This window comes from Talpa occidentalis, unplaced genomic scaffold (assembly GCF_014898055.3).
Source record: "Talpa occidentalis isolate TD23 unplaced genomic scaffold, MPIMG_talOcc4v2.1 talOcc4.8, whole genome shotgun sequence".
Taxonomy (NCBI): domain Eukaryota; kingdom Metazoa; phylum Chordata; class Mammalia; order Eulipotyphla; family Talpidae; genus Talpa; species Talpa occidentalis.
The window spans coordinates 71,036,192-71,063,213 of NW_023605194.1; the positions used below are offsets into that span (position 1 = coordinate 71,036,192).

Genomic DNA, 27,022 nt, shown 5'->3' on the forward strand with positions numbered 1-27,022 from the left:
TTGGGGAGGGGTACAATGCATCCCCCTCTGGCTTCCCCTCTTTCCCAGTGGCCAGTCTGGTGGTCTCCACCCGAGCAGGGTGGTTCGCTGGCCCATACTGCCTGCTAGAGGTGTCCAGAGGTGACATCCTGGCCCGGCAGCGTCTGTGGCCACTTTGTCCACGGGCCCCTCTTCTGTGCCAGGTTCCCCCTTTATCCTCTATCCAAAGAAGCCCCAGGGTTGAGATCACCAAATCGCCTTTGACTTGAACTCTGGACAGTCTCCCTGCAGAAAACCTCCCCTCCCGCTAACAACTCACCTCACTTGTGTCCCCTCTCCTCAGAACCTTTCCTTCTTGCCTCTGTGTCCCTCTCGCCCTGTCCAGCAGCATGGGTAGTAGATGCAACTCTTGAGTGGGTCAGCCTTAACCCCAGCCAGCTAAAGGCACCCCCACTCCGACTCAGTGACAGGCACCTGCTTGGAAGAGCACCCTGCAGCACCCCTCCCAGCTGCCCCCTCACTGATACCCAGAGCCATGGCAGAAGGGCAGCAGAGGGGGCGGCGGACTGCAGGGAAGGGGTTTCTCTCATTCTTGTCTGACCGGCAGTGTCAGGGACAGCCCACCTCACCCCACCCCAGCAGCCCCTCAGTGCCCCTGGGCCCCCTGCTGTGCGAGCTTGCCTGTGGCCCTGTGAAGTGAGCAGCAAAGGATGCATGAGCACACTTAAGCCTGGGGAAACCTGGCTTTGATTCGGGGGCCTGCACATATAACCCCACTGTGCACACCAAGGGAAGCCCAGCTCCTTGTACCATCCGCGCAGGGTGATTTCTTGTTAAAGAGTGTTTTTTGATGGTGACTTTTAAATAATCAAGGAAAAGGGAGGGACTGTGGACATTGCATGTGGCAGGAATTATTGGAAAATTCAGCACTGATAAGGAGCTGAGAGCACCCCAGCCCAGGTGGACAAAATCACCCCTAAGCTTCCTCCCAGCAGCGCAGAGCAGTGGGCAAGGCCCTGTGAGTCCACACCAGGGAGCCGGCCTGGCAAGGGGCCCGGGTGTGTGAGCTGCTGGTGGGTGGGCAGGCGCGTTCCCTCTCGCTCAGCTTTTCAGGCACTGAGTTTTCCAGGTCTGAGGCACCTTGGCTGAATCACCCCTGAATAATGATTAGAAGAGGGAGAGGCCCCCCGACCTGTGAGTTGATTGGGGTTTGGGAAATAGAGGACTGTATGTGGTGACCTTGCCCAGAGGATCTCTGCACTACACTGGGCACAGTCAGCTGCCCAGTGTGACTGCTGTGGTCAGCACCCTTAGGGCCTTCTAACACTTCTGATCTTACCCATAGGGGAGTTGCTGGGAACCTTGGAACACTTCCTCCTCCTATGTGGGGCGCGGGCTGGGGGAGCAGTAGTAAGAGTAGTAGTGTGATATTGGAGGCCCAGGAGAATGAATGGACTTTTGTTGGTCAGGCTCTAACTTAAAAACAAACAAACAGGATATTTTATATCCCCCCTGAGAATAGCTCTCTGGCTCACCCCTGTCCTGGCTGCCTGGCAGGGAGGTGGATGCGACGGGAAGGAGATATTGTTTTCCTAAACTCCTGGAGATATAAGAGAGAATGGTTATTTGTTTGTTTGTTTGTTTGTTTTTCTTGGGAGTTACCTACTTAGGTCTTAATGACCCTGCCTACTGTTCCCTTAGCATCGACACTAGAAATTGTACCATGGTCAGATCACAGAAGATGGACTGCAAGGAGGAGAGGTGTGGCTCAGCCTCTCTGATGTGGCCTATCATTCTTGTCAAACACTTAGCTTTAGTCAACAGTGGAACTAAAGAGTAAGGCTGGGGCAGCCCTTGGTTATCTTCCATGACCCTTCTGTAGCAGGAAAGAAGGAAAAGTTGTCACCTATATATATTTAGCCCTTGAGGACTAACAGATGGCAGAGTTAGCGTCAGTGGGAGATGAGGACATGAGAGTTGGCACAAATTTGTTGCCCCTGGAGACTGGTATAGATAAGAAGCCCGGGACGAATTTCAGGGGACTGATAGGATTTCTGTGGGCTGGGAAGGCGGCACAGCCACACTGTTAGTCCTTTCATGCTGTTCCCCACATTCTTATATGTAGGGAAAGGACTTGGCCGCCTGGACCCTCGTGAGAGTAAGGCAGTTATGAGAAGTCAGGGTGGCTGGAGTACATGCAGGACCGTTGTGGCACAGAGACAAGCGAGGAATGGCCGAGGAATGAGGCGAGGGCAGGGAGAGCAGTGGGGGCAGGAGAGCCCTGGGGCTGACCCCAGAGTGGGGATTGTCCCCTGTTGTTGGGCCTGGGTGGTAGTAGTACAAGGTGAGCATGCGAACGGACACTTTGGGAGTGACCAGCAGGGACCAAAAGGCCGCCCAGTGCTCCTGCAGCATAGGCCCAGGCTGCCCGCCCACCTGAGGCCGGGGCTCCAGGGCTGGACCCAGCAGTGCTGCTTGACCGGTGTCCAGGTGGGCACAGGCTGTCCCTGGGGTCTGAGTGATTGTTCAAACCCCTCCCCCCCCCATCCTCGCCCTGCCTGGGTGCATGCGGGGTGCTTCAAGCCGCACAGACCATGAGAAGAAAATGAAACACACGCAGGGCTTCATTCTCTTCCTTGCACATGGCTGTGTCCTCTCAGGGAGTGACTCACTCGGCCCGTCATGCTTGGGGAAGTGCCAGGCTCCAAAGCGCCATCTCTTCACCGGGTGCCTGCCTTGCACGCGGGGCCGGGTCCGGGCTGGGACGACCAAACCAGTCTGGTTGTCTTACATTTCCCTCTCAGCTCCTCCCACGTTGCCCCCGACTACCGTGGGTGCGACGGGCGCTGTGAGCGGTACCGATGCTACTGCCACTGTTGCCACCACCGAAGCCACAACAGTCCCCATCATCCCAACTGTCGCACCTACCATCGTCGCCACCACCGTCGCCACAACTACTACAACCACTGCTGCCACCACCACCACCACGGAGAGTCCTCCCACCACCACCACCGGGACTAAGATACACGAATCCGGTACTGCCTACTGTCCACGCTCCTCACCCCTCGGGACTCTCCCAGATAGCAGGGGGGGGTCTGGGGTGGTGTTGACTGACACCTCCCTTTGCTTCTACCTTGGAAACACACACGACTTGGAGTCTCAGCCTTGAAGCCTAGGGGCCCAGAGCATGCCCACCCCAAACTGGTTCTCCACCCTCCCTCCCCTGGGCCTGGCTTCAGATCCCCGTTCTTTAACGGAGGGCCACTCAGCAGGGCCCAGGGCCTAGAGAGTGGGGCTGCCCCCAACTACCTTCCCAGCAGCCAGCCCAGGACTGAGCCTCCAGAAGGCGAGTGTGGCCACGGAAAAGGGCTGGCAAGTTGCCTCCAGCCTTGAGACATAGAGGGCAACAGGTTTGGGGGTCGCCAGCCAGGCCAGCCTGTCTGTTCCCAGAACCCAGCCCCTCCTTTGCTCCCTCCCCCAAAGGCACACTTACAGACTTTCTTTTAAAAAGTCAGCACTTCCTGGAAACGGTATTGCCAGGGAGTCCCATAATGCTCTAAGTCACTCAGTTGCTCTTCCCACTCATGTTCACCACATCCCCAAATGTACTGATGGAGGGAAAAGTGCAGCCTTACTGGGGCCCTGGTGAGAATCAATGCCAGGGCTGCCTGCTGACCCTGGAGGATGTGCTGTTCCGGCAGCCACGCCAGGAAGCTCTGGGCTTCCCGTGTGAGGAGACCCCGGGGAACCCAGCGCTGCTTCTAAGAACTGCATCCAACACTCTTACTACCACAGAGGGAGGCCTCTCGCTTGCAACTATCAAGTCAGTGTGAGGCTGGCTGTGGCGGGGACCGGAGTCCCCTCAGCCACTGTCGGGTGTCGGCCCCCCGTTTCCTGGGCAAGACCTCACCCTCTGAATATATCTCCCACCCACTTTTCTCAGCACTTGAATTAGCATAGAGGCTTAATGCATGTGAGTATTTCCTTTAATTTGCTGACATGGAGCTATACGCACGGGGCAGACAGGTGACATGCTTTGGAACACCGACTTCCTTAAAGGTGCTGCTATATCTAGAATTTAAACAACATGCACTTTAGGACAAAGTTGACTGAGGAGAAACCAGGTAGGCCATTAGAAGCTGCCCCCAGAGGCTTCGTGGTGGCTGTTCTTTAGACCAGCCTTTGTATGTAAGTGGGGTTCCTATTGGGTCCTACTTTAATGCTTGGAGTTCACACAAGAGAATCACAAAGGATGAAGGGGAGCAGATTTTGCTCCCTGGCAGCCTCTGGTCCTCTGGTGAGATCAACTTTGTCACCATGGAGGACCGGCCCCTCTGTGTGCTGTCATACCCCAAGTTCCAGCTGTGCCAGCAGAGCCTGGCCCTGCCCCTGGTCCCTCCTTAGGTTTGGGGACACCCTTCACTTCCTCGCTTTCTTTATCAAGGCAGAACAATTCTATCATCCTGGGTTTGTGGAATGTTTCACATCTTAGGGCAAAATATTCCCTGAGGGTACATTTTTCAGGGTGAAATGAGACTTTTTTTTGCCCTTGACTCATCTCAGATTCCAAGGAATACTCCCGAATTCTCACATTCCAGGAGCCAGCGAGTAATTCCTGCTTCCCTCCCGCCATTCCCACATGAAAGTCGTTTTGGTTTCCCATCATTTGACCTTTTCCCGTATCCTCATTACCTTTAAGACAGTCAGATTTGGGTCAATATGGTATTGGTGGCCAAGCTGTTCAAACCCAGTCTCCAGCTATTTCCAGGGCCCAGAGCTGAGGAAGAAGAAACTCAGGCCCCAAACCATGACTCATAGAATTCATTCTTACTAGCAAGAACTGTAAGATGTTCAGGAGTGGGATTGGGGTGGTTTAAAGCAGCCCCTACGTTTCCAGTACAGTGGAAGCACCTGGCAGATGGGCAAAGACACCTGCCTTCTCCCCAGCCATGGAGAGCACCCCAGGGTGGCATGGTGGTATCCCTCTCTTGTCCCTTCACCCAACATGAATCGTCCTCACCTGGGGCAACAGGCAGCTGACAATTGCAGTAAAGTAGGTGCCACTTAGAAGTGAAGACCAGACCTGTTACCATTCCCGGCCCTGCAGACTTGGTCATGTGCCAGGTAGATCGTGAATAAGGCATCGTCTGTGTGCTCCATTAATTTTTGACGAGTGAGTTGGTGACAGTGCCCGCTAATGTGCCGATAAAATAAATAGGAGTCACACTTGTAAAGTCTTTGAAATCCCGGGCTTCACCCTGGAACTCCGCATCTAGATCTTTGCTGGGAAATGTGATGAGGCTGCTGGGACTCTTGAAAAATGATTATGTTTGAACATTAGTGCTATTATCCTGTCCAAGGCTGTGGTTTCGGACCACACGACAGCTGATGCAGGCGCTCCCGGCTCACAGGAACTAGAAAACTAGTGTCTTCCATGTTGCGTGGACATGAAGTCTCAAGGCCGGGGTGCCGAGAAGCCAACAGAACCAGTTTCCTCTGGTGTTTGGGCCACTGAGGGTTGGGTCTACTCGGGACCCTGGGGTTCTGGGCCCTAGGCCATCTGAGGTCATTTTCCAGAAGATCCTGAGTCCCGCTGACCAGGAACGAACCTGGCTCCTTGGCTGGAGTTACGTGCGTGGCAGCCCCTTGCTGTCTCGGGAGCCCACCAGGCTCCATGTGTGGGCCTGTCCTTTTTCAGGCTCCCCATGACTCTTGAGTGGCTCTTAAAGACCATGTCTCCGTCCTGTAGAACATCTATAGTTGAGGGGAAAGAGGGGCCCCATCGCCCGCTTTGCCTGCATCCTGCCAGTGGGGCTTCCTCCTAACCTTTCTCACTGCGCCGTTCAAACCCATGACAAGGGAGCTGGGCAGGGCTGAGCCCACCTGGTGCATCGGAACTGCCTTTTCATGCCTGCCCCCTCCTGTGTGGACCCTCAGTTTGCAGCTTGCCCCGCACCCCGCGGACCACAAGCTCCTGCCTGGATGGCACCTCTGGCCTGGCCCCAGGCAGCTTGGAGCTCGGCTGGGCAGCCACTTCTGCCTACCCCATCCTGGTTACGTGTGTGTGTCTGTCTGTCTGTCTGCAGTGCTGCCTGCCTCCTCACCACTAACTCCTCTTCTAACCCACCACCAGCCCCCGACGAGCAGTCCATATGGAACGTCACGGTGCTCCCCAACAGTAAATGGGCCAACATCACCTGGAAGCACAATTTCGGGCCCGGAACTGACTTTGTGGTTGAGTACATCGACAGTAAGCATTGCTGTGCGGGGTGGCGGCGGCGGGGAGTGTCGATGCCATTACAGAGATCCGTGAGCTCCCCAGGCTCAGCCTTTTAGCCGGCCTTAATTAGGGCGTAATGAAATCGATACACACTCAGACAGCAGTGAGGCGGGAGGAGCAGGCTCCCGGAGAAGGAAAGGAACTTGTGCAGTGGGGCTGTGCGGGCAGGGGGTCTGGGGAATGGCCTCTGTCCCCACCCCGCCCAGGATGAGGGCACTGAATAGCCCCCAAATGAGCCGACTCTCAGCTCTGGGTCTCCTTAACTCAGATTCATGTTTTCTGCTGTCTCCACTTAACAGATGGGGCCAGTTCAGGCTTGGAGCACCACCGTGCTTTGTCCCCAGAGGGTCGCCAATGGCCCCTTGTTGGAGACACAGACAGGGTCGTTTGTCTCCAAGAGCTGGTGGCTTGACTGAGTCTTGGAACCAAAGGTGTGATCTGTCAGTGTACAGTGCAGGCTGGATATCTGCCTCCTGGGAGGGCAGCCCCCCTCCCCAGAACCCCTGCCCACTGTGCTGTGCACTAAGCACTTAAGCTGCTCCCCCTGCAGAAAACCTGCCCAGGCTGGCTGCTCAGGAGGGCCCTAGGAACAGTCAACAGTTAGTTCTCTCAATCGGAAGGGGAGTCACTTCACAGAATCCAGTCCCTGGGCTGCTCCTGCCTGTGCAGGGCCTCCATCCCCATTCGCCCTTCATCCCAGGCACAGATGCTCATCTCCTGACCTGTGAACTAGGTTCCTCTCAACATTAGATGAGAAGAAGCCAGGAATGCAGGCCCAGGAGCAAGTACTGCCTCACCTCCTTCTCCCAGGACAGGCCAAGCGGCCCTCTGACCCTGTCCAGACAATGAGCATCCCCTGACACGCTGAGAGTTCAAGGAAGCAGGTCATAATGTGTTCAGTGCTAGGCCTACTGCCAGAGTGGTGAGGAGAGGACAATTTTGGAGAGAGAAGAGTGTCCTCAGCTGAAGGGCCTCACATAGAGTCACATTAAGTGGAAGGGCTGGTGGCGCCACCTGGTAGCCTCCTGGTCTGCACCCAGGCCTGGCCCTTGTCCGTGCTTCTACCTGTCCAAGTGACCAGGACCTCAACACTGCCTCCCCAGCTCCTCGTGCCTGGCCCCAGGCTGACTGAGGTTTCTGTTCCCCAGGCAACCATACGAAAAAAACTGTCCCTGTTAAGGCTCAGGCCCAGTCTGTACAGCTAACAGACCTCTATCCCGGGATGACGTACACGTTGCGAGTTTATTCCCGGGACAACGAGGGCATCAGCAGTACCGTCATCACCTTTATGACCAGTACAGGTGAGAGGGGACCTGGCCTGGCCAGCCCCTAGAAGCATGGGGCATTTCATTCTCATTCTCAGCTTCCTGCTTGTCTCCGAAGAAGACTCATCTCCACCCCACCCCCATCCTGCATGGCCTCTCAGCTCCCAGAAAGCCAGGAGGAGCCAGCAGTGCATGCCCAGCGGAAGGGAGTGCTCTCCTGCCCCATGGGGATGAACAGGGAGTCGGAAGGAAACAGAGATCCTAGGGCAAGAGCAGAGGAGGCTGTCTCCCACCCCCAGGGGGTTCGGGGGGCTCGGTGGACTCGGTGTGTGTGGCTGGGGCCCCTGTGGTGGGGGGCTGCTGGAGGGCAGTCCAGCCTGCCCACTGTGTGCAGGGACTTGCTTTGTCTCGCGAGATTAGGGGATAGGACTGTCCAGGGGTCTTGACCCAGTAATCTCCCCAAGACCCAAACCAAAGATCAGCATGTGTGTCACTGCCTTGTCACCGTCATCTGTTGTCCGGAAACTCAAGTACGTGACTGCACTTGTCTGGGGCTTTGTTTTAATGTCTGTCCCAAGTTTGCTGTGGCTTTTAGGTGGTCCACCTTCTGTCATGCTGGGGCGGGAAGAGCTCTCTGGTGCCGGGTGTGAGGCTCCCATGGGCTTCAGCTGTGGCTGGCGCAGCCTCATCAATGCCAGGCGAGCAGGTCGGCAGGGCTCGGCAAGCATGTGGGCTCAGTGATCTCAACTCCTCAGGGTGGCTGGCAGTTTGGAAACTGTGATATCTTCCAAAGCAGCTAACTGGCCAGTATGCTAAGCCCCAGGCCTAAGGGTAAGGATGGAGGAAAGAGACTAAGAGAAAAGCACCAGTTCCCGCCCCCAAGGGTGTCCTGACCACATGCAGGTGTGGAGACCCAGGATAGAGGAAAACACTACACACTGACTTTTACAAACTTCTAAACGTTGACTTTTGTGTTCTCTGCTGATGCTGATGTGATCACTGCCCACGTCTCCTCCACCCTGTTAGGCTGGTTCCTGCCTGTCCTCGGCCTGTCCTCCAAATGTCCGTGCCAGCAGGACTTAGGGAGCCAGAGAGTCCAGCTGCCTGCTTGGGGTTGGCCAGGCCAGTTCAGGCAGGATGTCTGGGCGAGCAGCAGGTCTTCCTGGACAGTTGAGCAAGTGGAGCAGGTGCCTGGACCCTGTCTGACCCAGGGGGAGCCCCAAGCTGCTGCTCAGTGGTGTGTGAATTTGATTTTGCTTCTTTGCAAATTTGAGACCAGCACAGATGCTGGAAGCAAAGGGGAGACCTGAGGATAGAGTGTCATCCTAGGCAAAGCTGCTAAGATCAGTTTGACGTCTAAGCCCTGAACTGCGGGTGAGGGCTGGGGAGCAGAGTCCTAAGCCTGCCAGGAAGACCTGAAGCTGAACAGAAAACATCAGCGGATATTGGTGACTAGTAGCGCTTTGCTGACCCTTCGACGCAAATCCTTCTCTTTGTGCACTTGGGCCTGAGCAGCTGAGCCCGAGAGCTTGCTTTCAGAGAGAGTGAGGCACTGGGCACTTAGACAGTCTCCCAGCTCCTCCCAGCGCCAGCCTGCGGGTGTGCATGCTTGTGACCCAGCCCTACCCCCATACAGATTGTTCACTCCTCCCACACTGGCTAGAAATGTGCAAACCACACAGGGAAAGAACTGCGACTTGGAAAAAACTTGCTTACTCCCTAAAGTGTGCCTGTGAGTGTGTCCAGATCCTCTGGAAATAACACTTTGCTGTGGCAGAGCCCAGGTCACATGATCCCCCACCCAGGTACCTACCATAGGCCACCACTCAAATGTGCCACAGTGGCTCAGGAAGGAATGCGGGCGCTACTTACGGGCTCCCCAGCCTCCCACAAAGATCCCATGTAGGACACTTAAAGCCAGAACCCAAGGGGCCACACATATACAACTGTGGGCTCCAAGAGGCCCCTCGGCCATTCTGTCCTGAGGCGGGACGGCTGAGCTGAGGTGGCCGCGTGGGGCACGCTGACAGTGGAGCCTCGAGACACAGCAGCCACCTAGGGCCTCAGGAGGGCCAGGTGCGGGGACGTTGGGGGCCAACCGTAATAAGCCTCTTTCTGCTACTTGGGAGAAACCCAGGGTGGGGAGAGATGGGAATGGAGAGATGGAAATTGATGCTGAAGCCAAATCAGATGGCATCTGGGGCAATTCCTGCCCAGTTCTTTATGTTCCCCCGCCCCTAGCTCTAAAATCCAGTAAGTGCCCACTTCATGGCGTCTGTAGGTTCTTGGAAACTGCGACTTGGAGTAAAACGACAGAAAGAAAATAGGTTCTTGATTATCATTTCATTCAACGTTTTTTTCTCCATGTCATAACAAGAGGACGTTTCCATAGGGAGACTATTCGAGACCTGCTCTAAAATTCTTCTGCCGACTTTGAGCGATTGGGCTCTCTTCCGTGGCCAAGCCACGCTTATCCCGCTTGGGTTAGAAGTAGCGGGAACTGCCCAGCTTGCTTCTGAGTGGGGTTGTGGGGCGTGGTCTCGAGGCACATGGACCGTGGCCTCTGGTCCCAAGGAGCAGTCTGTGGCCTGCTGGGCGGGTGTGGTCTCGCTCTCCCTCTAGCTGCACGGAGAGAGGGCCGGAAGTGAGCCCGGTCTCTGAGTGTTGTTTACGGATGCGTGAGGAATCGGACACATGTTGAGCAGATTAAGACGGAGGGCGGGGAAGGGGGCGTTTTGCAGCCAGAGGGAGCGGCCCTGGAGCCACTGCACTGCCCCTGCCCCCAGGGGTCGCCCTGTGGTGGGATCATCGTGACCCGAATTTCTTTCGGTTCTTAAGAAACTAAGTCATTTTCGTGGGTCAAGTTGAGCCACCTTACTCCCAACCCCACTTGGTCTTGAACAGCCTTCTGTGTCCACATGTCACAGAAATTCTCCGACCTTAGTAAAGACTAAGCACTTGAACCTGCCGTGGAGTTGTCAGGAAAGGAAAGCTCCATTTGCCTCTAAGCTGCCCATTTGGCCACTTTCCCTGGGATTTAGGCTCCCCCATGAGAAAGGGCTCTTATGGAGGCTGTTGGATGCACCAGAGCCAGCACCAGCAGGTAGGAACAGTTAGGTTGCAGTGGAAAGGCAGACCACTGTCCCCCCAGAGCAGGGAGCCACTATCCCAACACAACTCGAAGGCTGCCTACAGGGGTACCTGGCCGCTCCGATATCCACGTCACCCCTGCTGGCATTGGCAGAGAGGACTTAGAGTGATATCCCAGATACACCTGATTAAGGTTAAGTGGATTATTAATCACTAAGCAGTAACTGAACACTTGTTGTGTGACCAGCATATGCTGAACATCTCGGACTCCAAGAGATCCCTCTTGCTCTGATTTTAATAGTATAACTGGAAACCAAGAGCCGGAAGCAGGACAAGCAAATGTCACACTGCACAAGTAGATGGAGGCAGAGTCACTGCAGCGACTGGCATGAGCGGGCAGAGGGAGGGCGGAGCCCAGCCTTCTGGGCTTGGGAAACCAACCACAGTTTGATAACAACTCAGCAGTGGTGACACATTCCGTTCTGAAGGAGGCTCAGGCGGCAGGATGGGTGTTGCGTGTCCTCGGGCTCTGACCGGCAGAAGGCAAGGACACTACAAAGGGGTCAGGTGGATGTGAGGGATGTTTAGAACAGAGAAGTGATACCTGTAGGGCTGGGAGGTGGCGAGGCCACCAGCTGAAGTGGGGGTGGAGATGGGGCAGGAAGACATTTGAGTTAGAGCAGGTGTGGAGCTGTGAGGAGGGCCTGGGCCCACAGGGGCAGAGCCAGCTAGAGGGATGGTGAGAGGGGATGATGGGCTGCCAGCTGGAAAGGCAGGTCCTGAGGACAGGTGGAGTACAGCACGTGGCAGTGGGTTAGGGATGGCCTCCTCCACAAAGCACTGGAGACCTTGAAGTCAGCCCACCAGGGCGGAGACTGGAGCCAGGGGCTGGTTTGGCCGTGAGCTTGAGCTGGAAAGCTGGCGGGCCCCTCAGGGGAGTTCTGGTAAAACAAAGTCAGCCGCACCATGTGTGACAGCAGAAGGAAGGGCACTGCGGCAATCGAAACAAGACTTAGCCAGACTGAGGCATCAAGGAGGCGAGGCATCGGGCCCTACAGCTTCAGAGCGGCAAGGGCGAGCCCTACCAACAGGCAGGCGGGACAAAGAGGCCATGAGGCTCCCTGGTCTGGGCTGAGCAGCCCAGAGCACAGGCCAGCCGCCAGGGAGAAGGTGACTGGGAAGGACAGTTTTGGAGGGACGGTGAGTGAGAAGGACATGGGCTGCCAGGTGACGCAAAGGCCCAGCTGACACGTGCAAGGGTGACTGTAATGGGCCTGGTTCTGCATCTGCCCCAGTGAGAACAAAATGCAGTCCTTGTCCAGGCGTCCCCACTGGCCGCTGAGCTGCCTGCTGGAAAGGCTGATGCAGAAAGGAAGGCAGTGTGGAGGCTAAGGTCAGCAGGTCCCACCAAGCCAGGAGAGGGTGAGTAGCCTGATGAAGGGTGCATCGCTGAGTCAGTGTGAACCAAGTGCCTTCCCAGGGGAGGCTGTGCCCCCTGCCCAGGGGGATAGACAACCCGCAGCCCCTCCAAGGGGCTGACTTTCTGGGGGAGGGACAAGGGTGGAGTGGTTTACGATGCAACCTCCGGCCAGACAGCCTGACATCTCATCTCATCCCACCGCACGCAGCTCTGTGACCTTGGGCAAATCATTTAACCTCTCCGTGCCTCAATTTTCCCATCTGTAAAATGGGACAGTAATTAAAAATCTGTTTTGCCGGGTTCTGAGGTTATGTTAGAGAATGTGTTGGAGAGTAGTACTTGGAACCTAGCTCATAGGAAGTACTTATAAATGTGAACTATCATAAGTCGTAACACAGCCCATGGTTACAAGTGCTATGGATGAGAGAAATGAGAGAGGGCCTTTGCTTAGCCAGGAACGACCTAGCAGGCCTTTCTGAAGAGGAGACCTCACTGAAATGGTCATCGGAGGGAGAACGGCAGATGCAAAGGGCAGGCAGGGCCGAGGGTGGCCAGTGTGGCAGCACGTCGAGGCTGAGAAGGGAGAGAAGGGCCAGGCTCTGACACCGAGCCCGCAGGTCCAGGCGAGGCTCAGGGCCTTTCCCCGTGGTGATGAGAAGCACTGGAGGTGGAAGTAAGAAAGGGCTTTGGGGCCTCCCCGGTGGCGCAGCGGTTGAGCGCTGGGTTGCGAAGCTGCCCGCAGCCTCTGCGGCGCCGGTTCGATTCCCGGCTGCTCCCCGGCCACCGGAGGAGGGTCCCACATGGCGCGCAGACCTCTCCTGCCGCCCGCTGCTCCCCTCAGCAGTGTACTTCGGTCCTTTTGCCTGCTCTGCTCCCCGCTCTGGCTCTGGTGAATTCTCTCACCCTCCCACGCTTCTGACTGTACCCAGTGCATGTATAAACAAAACAAACAAACAAATAAATAAATAAAGCATGCCTCTATTTAAAAAAAAAAAAAAAGGGGCTTTGACCTTTGTGGGGTTTTGAGATGATCACTCGGGTGAGGGGGGAATAGCCTGTCAGGAGCAGGAGGGGAGAGTGCCTGTGAGTGTGTTCCTGGGGACCCACTGCTTGTCAGGCTGGAGCGGCCAGATTGCAGTGGGGTAAAAGTCCTTGCTCATCAGTCTTCACCGTCACTGAGAGCCTTCTTGGTGCAGTGCCCTTGGCTGGTTCAGGGAGGCTGTGAAGGCAGCTTCTCCACGCAGAAAGAGCAATGGCGGGGTGGCGCCCAGACACCTGTGCAAGACAGGACATGATGAAGCCCAGGGTCCCCTGCTGCTCCTTCTCTCCCCTGGAGGATGCCTTGAGCCTCACTCAGCTCCCAGGGCCTCCTGGGCCTCTAGGCTCCTGCTGGGTCCAGCCCTTCAAGGCTGCTCCTGGTCCCCTAGGTCTCTGCCCTCTGATCCCTCCCTGTCTGTTTCCATGGCAGCCACATTTTAGGAGGTGCTGCTTTTGTTCCGCAGTCCAGAGAAAACAGGGTATGCCTGCTTCACACCCCTCCTCAGCCCTCACCCCCATACCTCTCAAGTAGCGAAAGGGCTTAAAGCAGTTCTCCGCGCTCCCAGATGGGCACCAATGGGCTCATTGCAGCTGCCAGGGGCATCGCCACAGGAGAGGTGGTCTGGCAGGGGTGTGGGGGGGCTCTGGAAGCTTGACCCAGCCCCGACCTCGCTGCCGGCCCATCTGGGGCACCCAAAGGCAGGGATTGCCTTTGCTGTCAGGGCTGCACAGTCCAGCGCGAGGGGGACGTGAGCAAGCACAGGCAACCTCATTGCAGGAGGCCCGGTGGGCTCAAGGGCCTTGCTGGTGGAACGGCTGTAGCGGAGCCACCAGGCAGGGGACATTCTTACTTCTGCCCGTTCCCTCCACGGGTAGCATGTGGCTCCTGTTTCCTCCACCTGGGCTCATCCACAGGGAATCAGCCTCCAGGCCTGCGCCCCCCCCCCCATTCCCCCCAGGCTGAGCAGCCCTGGGCTTGCAAGAGTGCCGCACCTGTCCGCGCCTGTCCTGGGAACTTCTGCCTTTCTGGGGTACCTGTCCAGCATTCTGCTTCTTATACGCTCCCTCGCTGCCTTTCCTCAGCCCCTTTCCTGACCTTCTGACCTTTGCTTTTCATTTTTTCTTTGTCCTGTAAGATCATCTGAGGTAGAGGCTGTCGGTGGTAGCTGGTAGCATTAGGCTCCGGGAGAAGCCTGGACTTGAACTAGCAAAGTTCTCCCTCACACCCCCTCCTCCCCTTCTTTCATTCACGCCTTTGCTTCTGGCCCCCTGCCAGCTTACACCAACAACCAGGCGGACATTGCCACCCAGGGCTGGTTCATCGGGCTCATGTGTGCCATCGCACTCCTGGTGCTCATCCTGCTGATCGTCTGCTTCATCAAGCGGAGTCGAGGAGGCAAGTACCCAGGTAAGACGTGCAGGCCCTGACGTGCTCCTGAGTCACCAGGTCCCTGGCCACATCTGGGGCCTGTCCACTCCCAGGGAAGCCAGCCCTGCTGAGTGCGGCCATACTGTACATCCCGGAGCTGCCAGGAAGCCCTTGGGCTAATCAGTGCGCCTGCGGTGGGCGGATGGAGCCTTCCAGGCAGCTCCAAAGAGGATGGAAGGAACCCCAGCTCCTATTAGGTCTGGCCTGCCCTCCCCTTGACTCATCACCATCTGCTCAGTCAGTTGGCTTTTTTCAGCCTGAATCTGATTAGATCCTGTGTTCCAGGGCGGGAGGAAGGAAGAAAGGCATTTTCTTTAACCACATCTGAGACTGGAGCGGGGAGGGGCTCCACAGGAGCAGCACCCCCAAGAGAGAGGCTGCAGAGCTGGGCTCAGGGTGGCCAGGGTTCATCATGACACCCCTACCAGAGCTCAGGAGCCCTGACATAAGGAGCAGCAGAGGCTGAGGCGTGGGGTGCACTGAGGGATCCCTCCCTCCTAAAAAGGCTTTGGGCTTTATAGAGGCCCGAAGAGGCTTTTCTTTCCGTGTGTCTCAAGATCCTCTAGCCTAGACAAACCAAGGTCAAGGACAAGGACCTCTGGCATTCTTGTTTCTGGAAATATTGATTGTTTTTCAAACAGGGGCAAGAAAGTCATCTGTCTGTGATGGGGTGGGTAGGGTGACAGGAGACAGGATAATGGATGACCCTGACAGTGGAGATTTTGCTGGACTGCAGGATGAAATTGCTCCCTGCCTCCCCCAACGCCATCACCAAGCACACCCCCCAAATGCTGCTGAGCTCATCTCTATGGACAAGTTCTCCGCTAGGATACCCCTAAAACTCAAAGGAGAGGAAATTCTGTTTTATTTCCTTCTCTGCCTAGCTGTCCTCAGGCCCTGGGATCCTCATGGTAAAGCCTTCCTGTAAGTGAAGGGACATCTATGAGAAAGGGCAGGAAACTCTAATTTTTTCCTGATGGATCTTTCCTTTCGCTTTGTTGTGCTGTGTGGGATTGGTTTTTTTGGTAAGAGAGAAAGCCAGAGTTAGGGAGAGGGCTCACCCTCTCTGGACTCACTGAGCTCACCCCCTGTTCCAGGAGGACCCGGAACACCTACAGGACTCGTCCTATAAACTCTGCCCATTTAGAAATTATCCCATTCCAGAAAGTTCTTCAAAGCTAGCCCTTCCCCCAGCTACAGGGGACCCTCAAGTCAGACCAGGAACCCAGGGGCCTGGTCATCCTTCACTTGACTTTATTCCCTTACTAGTTGTGTGACATCATGTGACATGTCCTTTGCCCCTCAAGGCCTCGGTTTTCCTCTAAAAGGGGGTGATTGTTCCGTCTCATATCTCAAATTAATGAAGTCACTCCAGTAGCTGCTGTGTGCCAGGCTCTGTGCTGGGTGCTAAGGACACTGAAAGGAAAGCTGCTCTGCCCTGCAGGGACAGTTGCTGGCTTGGTAGGAAGACCCCAGGATGAGCGGCAGGCCCGTGGGTAGATGTTGACAATCACAGTGGAGGTGTAGGGGAGGGAGTGACATAACAAGGGAGGTCACTTTCCTGGCCTCCCTGGTGGCGCAAAGGGTTAAGCACAGCACTGTGAAGCTGTCCACAGCCTCTGCAGCATGAGTTCAATCCCCGGACGGCCAGGGAGCTGCCCACATGGCACAGCAGACCTCTCCTGTCTCACTCGCTGCTCCCCTCAGCAGTGTATTTCGGGCAGTCTGTCTGTTCTGTTCCCCACTCTGTCTCTGATGAGTCCTCTTACCCCCCACACACCCCTGGCCTGTACCCCAGTTCTTGTATGCATAAATAAATCTTAAAAAAAAAGGGGGGCAGTCACTCTCCATTCCAGCACATGGCTGGAGTATCCTCTCTGCTCGGAGCTTTGAAGAAGCACTTACTCACCTTCCTGTGGCTGTTTCTAGCCTTCCTGCTGCTTTTCTCTCCTAAAGAGCAAATTCAATGCCAGTCACAAACGGCTCTCTTGCTCTCAGAGTGACTCAAGCCGGAGCCCCGTTCCCACTCCGCCGCTAGCTGTTCATGCATGCAAGTTACTTAACTTCACTGAGGATTAGTTTCCTTGTCTTAGGGCTGCTTAGGGGATCGGTGGGATAATCCCCCTGGCATGGTGCTGGCATATAGTCAGCACTCAGCAATTTTACCCACGATTATTACTAGTAGTGACTGTTTGCACTCTCCTACGTGACCAGCTTGAGTAAAGTCTGCTTTCCACCATGCTGCTGCTGCGTCACCGTTGGGCTTAGCGACTGGCCTGATCTAACGTGTGGTGACTGATTGCAAGTCCCACACGAACCAGCTGGGGAACTAGATCTCTGCCTAAGCTCTGTAAGTCTGAGCTTACATCGCCTCTCTGTGAATCAGCTTCCAACAAAATTGCCTTCTTATGGATCCTAAAATATTGACAAACCCCATCCGTACAATTTCGTGCATGAACTTGTTGAATAAATAGTTCTTGTTTTATTGGTTTAAAAAAAAAAAGAAAGAAACACAGTTCCCCGCCTTTAAGGAAAGAACTGGCGTTTGGTATGAGCATGACATTCCTGAGAGAGAACAGAATGAGAATGGTACGAAGGAGAGGGTCACGTCCCTTTGGTGTCTGTCTGGGGGAGACCTGGAGGGGAGGCAAGGAGATTGCAGGGGTCCGTGGAGATAGGGGACCCCATGGCAGCTGATTATATGTAAGAAGCAGGAGCCAGGGAGGCCTTGGTGGTGCCTGGTTAAAGGGGAGACTCTGCCCTAGAGTCAGAGTCCTGCTGAGTTGTCTGTGTCTCTGCTTCTCTTGTTGATCAAGTGCGAGAAAAGAAGGATGTCCCTCTCGGCCCTGAGGATCCCAAAGAGGAGGACGGCTCGTTTGACTACAGGTGGGTGATCGCTGGCTCCTGCTTGCACCTGAGCCCTGAAAGTGGGCTGCCCCTGATCCCCGCCCTTGCAGCAGCTCAGCTGAGCGGAGGGCCACTGTGTCCATGCCCTGGCCCTCCGCCATCAGGTCCGCGGTCCTCCAGATGGTGCAGACAGAACCCCCTGCACCTTCAGGAGACACCACCCAACACAGTGACCAGCGCTGCATTCATGCAGCAGCACGCAGCTCACCCTTCTATGTCCTTCCCTCCTCTTTACCCGAAAACAAGCCGTTGGCCACCCAAGCTGTGGAATGGCCTGGGTTCTGTGCCTATGTGCCCACAGCTCGCCTAGCCCTGCAGTTAGCAGCCTGGGGAGATGTCTTGTCTTGCAGCCTGGCTGGGTCAGATGACAGGCAGTGGTGCCGTTGGAAGGGGTGTGCTAGGCCTTGTCCTCATGAGCTTGGGTGACATCCTTGGGCTACGGCCTAGAAGGAGAGGCATACCGCCCAGAATCCATATTCCAGATAAGAGGCCAGAGGTCCACCTGGAGGGGCCCTGCCCAGGACTCTTGCATGTGCCCTGCAGGAGCAGGTGGCAGGGCTGGGGCCGCCCAGGGCCAGCTTGCAGCTCCTCTGTGTCCTCTCAGATCCAGATGAGCTTTTGTATCTGGTTAACAAGGCTGCCATCATCCATTCTGACAGCAAGCATGTTGTGAGCTAAGGAATGATGGGGGGTGGGGGTGGCAGACTCGTTCTCAGACCAAGTGGGGTGGGAATAAGTCCCCACCTACCTAGTACTCTGTTAGGACAGGTTACCGCTGTCCTCCTCTGACCTCTCCTTATCCTGGGCCTCCGCCACTCTGCCCATCAGCAGCCTGGCACCAGGATCAGATCAATAGGCAGCAGGGCCACTGCCCACACCAGAGCCTGTCTGGCAGCTCCTGCCCACGTCCACTCAGCCAGCCCCGAAGGAGCATACACAAGGAACCCCTATCCCTCCTCTTCCCTGCTGTCTTTGGCACCCCTGGAGGGGCCCATCTCAGAGTCATTCCTTGGCCATCTGGTCCAAAGGCCCTGGGGCTTTTTCCTCTCCAGGCCCTCAGTGCAGCTACAGAGGAGGGGTAAGGATGCCCAGGCCAGGCCACCTGACCATGAGGCACCTCCTCAGGCCCTCTCATCCCCCAGACACCAAGGTGTTGGCTAAAAACACCTGTCCCCATCCCAACCTGCCCCCTGACAGTGAGGCTGGACAGACATACATGGACCTGTATACCTGCACCTGCACAGACATACAGACAGGCACCGGTTTGTGCATGGGCACACACACATGCACACATCACTGCTTTGGCTCTGCGGGGTCACAGCATCCCTTCTAGAGCCCCCCCTTGCATGAGTCCAGGAGAACTGAACTGGCAATGGTAAGAAGGAACATACCTTGCCTTGTTCCACTCTGGCCTCTGGAGGGAATTCTGCTACCTGCTCCCGTCTGCCCACTTGTTCCTCAAAGGCCTCTGGGAAGGTAGGCTGACAGGTGGTGGGACTAGGGCCCCCCGTCATTCTGGTTTCTTTCAAGTATCCCCTTAGGAGGGTCTGTTCTCTCCAAACTTAGACCCCTTCCCTCTCAAGCCTCTGACTCCCTGAAGTTGCCTCCCCCGACCTCCCACCCCTTGAGCCCTCCCTGTGCTCGGGCTGCATTTAGTGTAGCCTGCAGTTCACGACAATCACATAGACACCACCCAGGTGCCCTGCAGAAGGGTGGAGGGCGCATGTGAAAAAGACCAGAAAGTGAGATGAGAAGCCTGTTCGTTGCAATCTGCCAGTTCTCCAAAGGTGGGCTCTGCTTCCCACACGGCAGTGTAACCAAGGCTGGAGACCCACTTCCTCACTTGCTGCCCTACTGTGTCCAGGTGGGGGGCTGAGTGCGTTGATGCCCTCCTTTTACTGACTCCAGGTTTCTGTGCCCACCCCCTCCCCGGCCGTCTGCCTGCGCTGCTGCGAAGTGAGAAGGCTCTTCTCACTCTAATGGCAACTCAGCTGGAGGCTTGTCCCAGGCCCCAGAAGCGCTGGGTGTAGCCTGCAGGCAGGGGAGTGTGCAGGGACCCAGATGCCGACCCGGGCCTGTCTGGGCTCACTTCCCTCTGAAGTGCAGCCAGCAACTCCTGGCCCTGCTCTGAGCTAAAGGGCACAGAGTCTTCCAGCCAGGATGTGATGTGGGGCCCAGCAGACACCCAGCCCTCGAGGGTCTCGCTTCCGGGGGCCCAGCAGGCATCCCAGCCAGTTGGTGCCACTTTGTCTCCCACCTCCCTATACAGAAGGGGCTCAGGCAGCACCAGGGGCCTCAGGAGGGGGCTGGGCAGGACTCCCTGTGCCATGCTAGTTTGTCTCCAGCTGCTGCCTCACGTCCTGATCCACACACCCTCCCGCCTCACCCTTGCTGGGCCCAAGGCTGGAGCATCCGTGTGTAGATGAGCAGAGTGGAGAATCCAGATGGGAGAGGGGTGTTTCATCACACCCCAGGCCTCCCTTCTTGTCACTGGCCGGCCCATTCCCAACAGCCACAGGTCATGGAGTTCAGAGCTGGTTCAACCCTCCTGACGGAGAGATGAGGCCCACGAGAGGAAGGGGCCTGCTCTAGGCCACGGCACGCAGGGACACTCTGGCCGAGGGACTAGAATGCCAACTCTTTCTTTCCCCATCCTCACTCCTCCCAACCCTCCTGGCACCCCGAAAGTGGCCCATCCTCACAGAGAGGCCCCCAGACCAGGCGTGCCGAAGTGTGGGCTCCAGTCCCCGCTCCGCACCGACCTGCTGCCTCCCTGGGTGCCGTCCCTTCTTGGAGGAGCTGGACAGGGCCAGCGAGGGAGGGCCGCACTGGGCGCTCCGGACCTGATTGCCTCTCTCTTGCCCAGTGACGAGGACAACAAGCCCCTGCAGGGCAGCCAGACGTCCCTGGATGGCACCATCAAGCAGCAAGAAAGCGACGACAGCCTGGTGGACTATGGCGAGGGTGGTGAGGGGCAGTTCAACGAGGATGGCTCCTTCATCGGCCAGTACACAGTCAAGAAGGACAAGGAGGAAACAGAGGGCAACGAGAGCTCAGAGGCCACGTCGCCCGTCAACGCCATCTACTCTCTGGCCTAACGGAGCCCACCAGGCACAGCCACCACTTTGCAAGCAGGAGCAGGGGAGAGGGGGAGACGAAGCCACTGCAACTACCACAAAGCCACCGCCACCTCCAGGACGAGGGTCCAGCATGGGGGTCTGCCAAGCTGTGAGGACCACCGATCACCCAGCCAACTACAAACCCCTCCTCGTGACCCCGCACCCCTCCGGGGTCCCACCCGCGCCGGAGAGCTCCAGCCCAGCTGAGCTCAGCTAGCAGGAGCCCAGGTCCTTGTTCAGCCTCACAGCCACCCCGAGCCTGCCACCACACTGCCTGACCTTGACCTTGACCTCACCGCCACACACTCCCAGTTTTGTTGGTTTCACTCCTTTTCCTTGTCTTTATTTTTGCTTCGTGCGTCTTCCCTCCAGGCTCATCGTCTCCGTTTTCTTTTCATTTTGAAGAAGTGTCCCTGGGAAAAGAAGGAATAGGTGGATTCTCCCCCACGAAATTGCAAAGACAGGCAAAAAGGATTGATCCGTGAAAGAACACACAGAAAAGCTGTAGTATTCAAACCGCCGCTGGGCCAACGTACTTCCGAAGGATGCCTTTCTCGCCATATGCCTCCCCGGCCCCACCCCCTCTGCCTCGGCCTTTTCAGTTGCTGAGCTGGGCTTGGCTCCTTTCTGGAAAATGACAGTATTCTTGGCAGGGAGAGGGTGGGCAGGCCTCATGCCTCCCTCTGGTTCAGTTGGGGGGTGGGCTTACCTCTCGTCCCTCGCTCCTCCCCTGCCACCTCCTCCGGAGTGTCCAGGACTGGCTGCTCCGACTCTGAAGAAGGAACCTGAGGAAGAGGAGTGGGCACTGGTGGAAAGGATTTCAACTCCAGTGACCATGTACCTCAAGCAGAAGGAAATCAGGCGTCTGGTCCCTAGGGAGCTGAGCTCACCTCTGGAGAGAAAAAAAAAGTCTGGGTTGGATCTGCTCCCTCCCCAACATGAAACAGTGCAGGGTGCTTCCAGAATGGAGGGGACCCCACCTGGGCAGGGGTCGACGCTGCTACCCTCAAGGAGACTGTTACCCTGTGATGCAAAAGCCTGGCTGGTATGTTTGGGGGAGCACGGTACTGCTCCTCCTTTCATCTCCAGCAGATATCATCTCCTCAGTCAATCTTGGATGATATTGAACTGGTGTTATACGTGGCATGTGGACGGGGCCTTGCTGCCCCCCGACTGAGCCGCTGTGTCCCTCCCAGGGTATTTACATATCAGGAGGCCGGTGAGCACCGTGAGGCCATGCCGGAGCCTGGCCTAGGAGGACGCGGCGTTCTTCGTATGCCTTATGCAGCTCCAACCTGTCTCTGCGTTCCCAGGTTCCCAGCTCCCCCCTGCAAGCCTTGAAGCCTCCAGTGGCGCTGTCTCTAGAGCAGGGCAGGCGCCTCTGCCCACATCCAGCAGAGCTGAGGCCGCCGCCCCACGGCGCCCGGCAGCCTGTGGCCCCGGTGGAGACGTTCGCAGCCCCGCAGTTCTCAGAGATGAAGGCGCTGCCTTCAGCCTCCCACCTAATTCATTTTTGAAACCAAAGGTACCTAGCCTCAGAGAGAGAGACGTTGTGAGCCTAAAGCAACCCTTTAGCTGTGGCTGCCGCTGGAGTCGGTTTCAGGAGAGCGAAGCTGACCCGGAGGCCGGGCCACCTCCACAGCACAGGCGCTGATTTGTGCCTCCAGCTGCTTGCCAGGGGCCTGGGCAGGCACAGGGCTGCGTCCTTCAGAGACCACTACAGCATCATTTGCCACATGTTTAAGCCGCAAAGGTATTAGCAATGCTTGCATCACCTAATAAGTCAGCTGAAGGTCGAGCCTGCAGACGCACGTGCCCTGTCTGCAGGTGGAAACCCCAGCCCCGAGCTGATCCAGGAAGTCTGAGCCTGAGCCAAGTAGCTGTCCTTTGCCCCAAGTCATGGTCAGGTTTGCTGCCTGTAAGCTGGAAGGGCCACTCTCGCATGTGCAGGGGCACAGGTAAATAGCACGGCTAGGGTGAGCGCAGCACGTCCCCCGCACCTGCTGGGAGCTGGCTGGGCCTTCCTGCAGCCTGGGCCCAGCGTCCATGAAGGGAATGTTGGGGCAGGTGCCCGCAAGCTGAATTAAAGGGCTGGCCTTTCCAGAAAGCTCTCTGGATCTGAGCAGAGTATCCGTTTCTCAGGCCCTCATCCCATTCTGCACCAAGCGCTCGTGATCTCATCCCACCCAAACAGGCCCTCGGGGCAAGAAGGACCATGGGATGTCATCCTCTCCCTCCCCCTGTTTCTAGAAGGTCTGCCACACAGACGATTACTGGGGAAGGGCTTCTGCTGTTGTCAGGTTCTTAAGGAGACCCTGGGGAGAGGAGAGTCCTCGTTGTCTTTGTCCTCGCCCCAGTTCTGCCAGCTTCTGTTCCAGCTCCCTGTGTGAAGAATGTCGTCAGCCCCCTCTGGAGGCCTCCCCTTGTGAGGTGCTGACAGCAGCCTGAGTTCCTGGTCCCCTGGCAGGCCGGAGCAAAGCCAGACCTGCAGGCTGGCAGGTGCTTAGAGAGGGGTGAGAGGGGTGGGGACGCGGCCCTACCAGGAGGAGCCCAGCCCGGTTTCCGTGGAAACCTGGCCAGGCTGCTGCCCAGTCCACCAGGAGAGCAGTATTGCACGGCACCTCCTGCCAGCTGGACTCCAGCAACCACCCCAGACAGTGACAGCAATGCCAGGAGAGGGCGATCCCTTTGGTGCTTCTAGCTGCCTGGCTGGGGGAGGAAGTGCAGGTCATTCCCGGTGACTCTGAAAGTTCCATTGTGCCGAGACCCCGCCTGTCACGCTCAGCCCTGAGAGCGGTTCCCCCGGCTCTCACCCAGCCGCCCATTTGCTGGGAGATGCTCTTGAACATCTTGTCTAGTCAGGCCCTGGACCCTGGACACCAGGATGAGGGGCCTTGGAACTGAGTCTTGGGACACAGTGGGCACCACCTGGGAGCACTCTGGGGAGGCTGGGTCCCCAAGGCTGGACAGGGAGGGCACACGGTGGAGGAGGGGTGGTGCCTGAGGAACAGCTCTGCTTCCTGAGCCTCTCTGCTCTGCCCTTGGGGCAAGTTGCTTCACTTGTCTGTATTTTGGTGCCTCTGTCTCCCCTATTCAACTCCTTTGAATACCTCCCCCACAGAGGGGCATGGCCCTATCTGAAGGAGCAGGGATGTGTCTGGGGTGTACCCCCCTGCAGGGCCAGGGGCCGCGGCCTCCCACCTTGCCCAGACAATGGTGACTGGACCCTGTCTCTGCCTGGCTCGCTTTGAGGAGATGGCTGGGCTCGGGCTGATGAGAACCAGACACGCTTCTTCCCTCCCGTGCCCCTCATCATGTCCCTTTGCCCATATTGGCTGGAGGCATCCACCCCTTCCTGGCGAGTCCCAGGGTCTGAAGGGGTGTCCAGTTGCCCCAGCGCCAGCCAGTGCCAACAGTGCTTACCCTACCAGGGGCACCTGCAGCGGGGCCCAGATAGTGTTTCCAGAATTTCTCTGATCACAATTCACCTCAGAAAAGGGGTAGAAACGGAGCCGAGGATATTGATGTTCATCTAAGGGGCTGCGCCCCCACCCAGCACCCTCACGGGGACACATGCACACATGAAGCAGACCAGGGCCCATCCCAGGGTGGCAGCATCAGAACAATCCAGAGAGGACATTGTCTTGGAGGGGGGAGGTCCAGGCCCATTGGAGATACTAAGGGCTAAGTGGGGTGCAGTGCACATCTTGGGGGAAGGGACAAGAGGCTGGTCAAGTTGGGCCCTGTTCGAGCAATTCCTGCAGGCAGAAGGGAGACTCTGAGCTGTTGGGGAGGGAATCACCCTGGAACAGCCCAGGGAAGTGGCTGTTTAACGCTCCCCCTGGTTAGAGCCAAATCCCGGGGCCTCACAAACCGCTCGTGTGATGTGACAGGAATGGAGATTTAACACGTTTCTGCCTCAATCTGTGCACTGCTGCCTCACTGACACTGGGGAGCTCAGGCTCCCCAGACCTTTGCCTAGAGCTGCTGCCAGGGAATCACTTTTCAGTGGGGGGCAACCATTCCTGGGGTGCCAGCCCAGAGCACACACTGCTTCCTGTCGATACCTTGGTCACCGCTGAGACAGCCTCTGCCACACACACCAGCTAGGCCCCCGGGAAAGATCACCTGGTTGAACTTTGCATGGTGGCTGAGGAGTAGAATATAGGAAGTCCCCGGTTTTCAAAACTACCAGAGAATGAAGTCAGACCAATGAAACAAAGAGCTTGAAATATCCCAAGGTGACTTAGTGCCCTGGAGATGCAAGCGAGGTGGGCAGAGCCCAGCCTCTAGGCAGCTCCTCCTTAGGCAGGCAGGGCCTTACAGCTGACTCCAGCCTGCACGTCCCAAGCCAGTGCCCCCCAAGTCTCCCCCACTAGGAATGGGCCTTCCTGAGACAGGTGCAGGGAAGGATCGTGGGGAAGGACAGCCAGCCAGGGAAGGCTCCAGACCCCAGTAAACAGCGTCTCAAGACACACCTGAAACGGTGCTCCTTGGTCAGCACAGTAGTATTACTCGGCTGCTCCATAACAATAGGGTGGAGATGAGATATGGGTACGGAGGCATCTAGCTTTAGGGCAGGATCTAGTTTCAGCAAAGGAATCACAGGCTGATCTAACTGGATGACTCATCGCACACGCAAGGAAGCAAATCCAGGGAGGCGAAGGGATTCTGCCCAAGGTCACAGGGCTCTAAGTCAAGGTGAGGTAGGGCCTGAAGTCAGCCTCCGCCTCCTTGTCCAGTGTTCTGCCCCTCACTTTGCAGCAGAGGGGTGACTTAAGATCTGTTCTGGTGGTTCACCCTCTCAGAGCTCTCCACAACCCCTTCACACCTACGTGTACCTTCCAAAACGAAAGACAAAGGATTTTTCTGAGCTCAAGACCCATCTGCGACAGCTCCATGAACCTGGCCATATCAGTCAGAGCCCAGCCGTCCAGGAGGAGAGGAGGCGCTGGTAGCTATGTGTGACTGTGAAGCCTAGACCGTCCCCCTGTGCAGCGCCCCTCGCTTCCTAACACTGCGGCCCCCAGCGCGCTGTGTCCCCCAGAGTGAGGACGAGGGGGCCTACTGTGCACCCTTTGCTCAGCCGCAGGGCCTGTGGGATCTGCCGGGCTGGAGTTCAGCACAGGTAAAGACTTCAGTGAAGCAATAAACAACAAAAATCTGGGAGAAGAATCCAGAATTTTGTGCACTACTGTTTCTTTATTCGAAAACAATGCAGGTCAGATCCCCGGCCCTGCTCCTCTGTTCTGACTCCCAAACGCAAGTCCGCAGTGTTGTCCCTCCGCCCGGCGCCCAGCTCTTTGCCAATTTCTTCTCCTGCGCTGGAGTCTGACCCCGAGACCTGCCCTCCCCCCAAACCCTCGCTGGACCCAGAAGACCCCGACCCACCTCCTCCCCACTCTCCCCCACCACCCCAATGTTTCCCGCGGTCTCCATTCCCCCCACACACCCACAGATTTGCTTTTTTCATTGGTTGAATATTTAACTCCATGGCAGACTTTGTTTAACCCTCTTACATGTGGTCTTTCCTTTCTGCGAGTTATTTTTTCATTAACCAACCTTGTCAGCGACAGATGCGTGTCAGAGGGTGTCATGCGAACCTTCAGCAGGGAAGACTGGGGCCCTGGAGAACCATCTAATACATGGACTTATAAACTGACTGCATGAGCGATGAAAAGGCCAAATTATTCAAATTTTTTTTTGAATCACTGTAAAAAAAACTGATTTCTTTTGTATAGAGAACACTAAACGTATAATAAAAATTGTTCAAAACGGACCTGGGCCAGATGATTTGGTCATTCTCCTTAGTCACTGAGCGGGAGAGGGCAGTCGGGGGTTTGTGGCGGAAGGGGCCAAAGGGATTTGAGCACCAGACAGGTCCACGTCGGAGATTCTGCGCTGTCAGTTCTCATCTTGAAGTCAGCCTTCTGGAGGTTTGCGTGATAAACAGAGTAAGGCACAGAAGTGTGTCCTGTGGAGACAGCTGTGCATGCTCGCACAGGCTGGGCGTGGGGCAAGGGAGAGGGAGGTGCCCTTAGCTGGTAGACCACTAGCATCTGCCCTGCAGGGATCTGGCTCAGAATAGACGTGAAAACCGCCTACAACAAAACCAAGACCCCCACCCCGGACAGACTTTTAGGAATCTCAGCGAGTGGAGGGAAAGAAGTGGAGGGCTGGCCTGGCTCTGGGGAGGGGCCACTACCCCCGCCTCCTTCCTCGATTCTTTGCCCTGTAGTCATGCTAATTCCCGCTGAGGATGGGGCAAAGAGCATCCCCATGGTGGGATAAATGATGAGGGACCCCAGCATTGAAAGCCCCCTCCCTTCCCTGGGGGTGGTGTGGGAGCTAGAGTGTGAGCAGGCCTGGGGGCTTCTGCTCTTGTGGAATAAGACCTGAGCGCTGACAGGCAGGAAAGGAAACCAGGGCAAAGGGTCCCTTGCAAATGTAAGCCCAACTCTCCTGGCCAGAGAACCACCCAGGAACGATCCGCCT

General features: G+C 56.6%; 2 protein-coding genes across 2 annotated transcripts in view; one reads left to right on the plus strand and one right to left on the minus strand.

The window, feature by feature from the left end:
• Window positions 1-27,022, minus strand: part of SYT14 (synaptotagmin 14) — a 190,894-nt gene that overhangs the window by 69,150 nt on the left and 94,722 nt on the right. The gene's annotated exons all lie outside the window — the stretch shown is intronic.
• LOC119233358 (neurofascin-like) lies at window positions 933-26,300 on the plus strand. Its single transcript, XM_037495610.2, has 6 exons — window positions 933-3,014; window positions 6,113-6,229; window positions 7,408-7,560; window positions 14,349-14,480; window positions 17,318-17,387; window positions 20,275-26,300. Exons 1-6 carry the CDS (start codon window positions 2,546-2,548, stop codon window positions 20,504-20,506), a joined length of 1,173 nt encoding a protein of 390 aa, XP_037351507.1. The 5' UTR covers window positions 933-2,545; the 3' UTR covers window positions 20,507-26,300.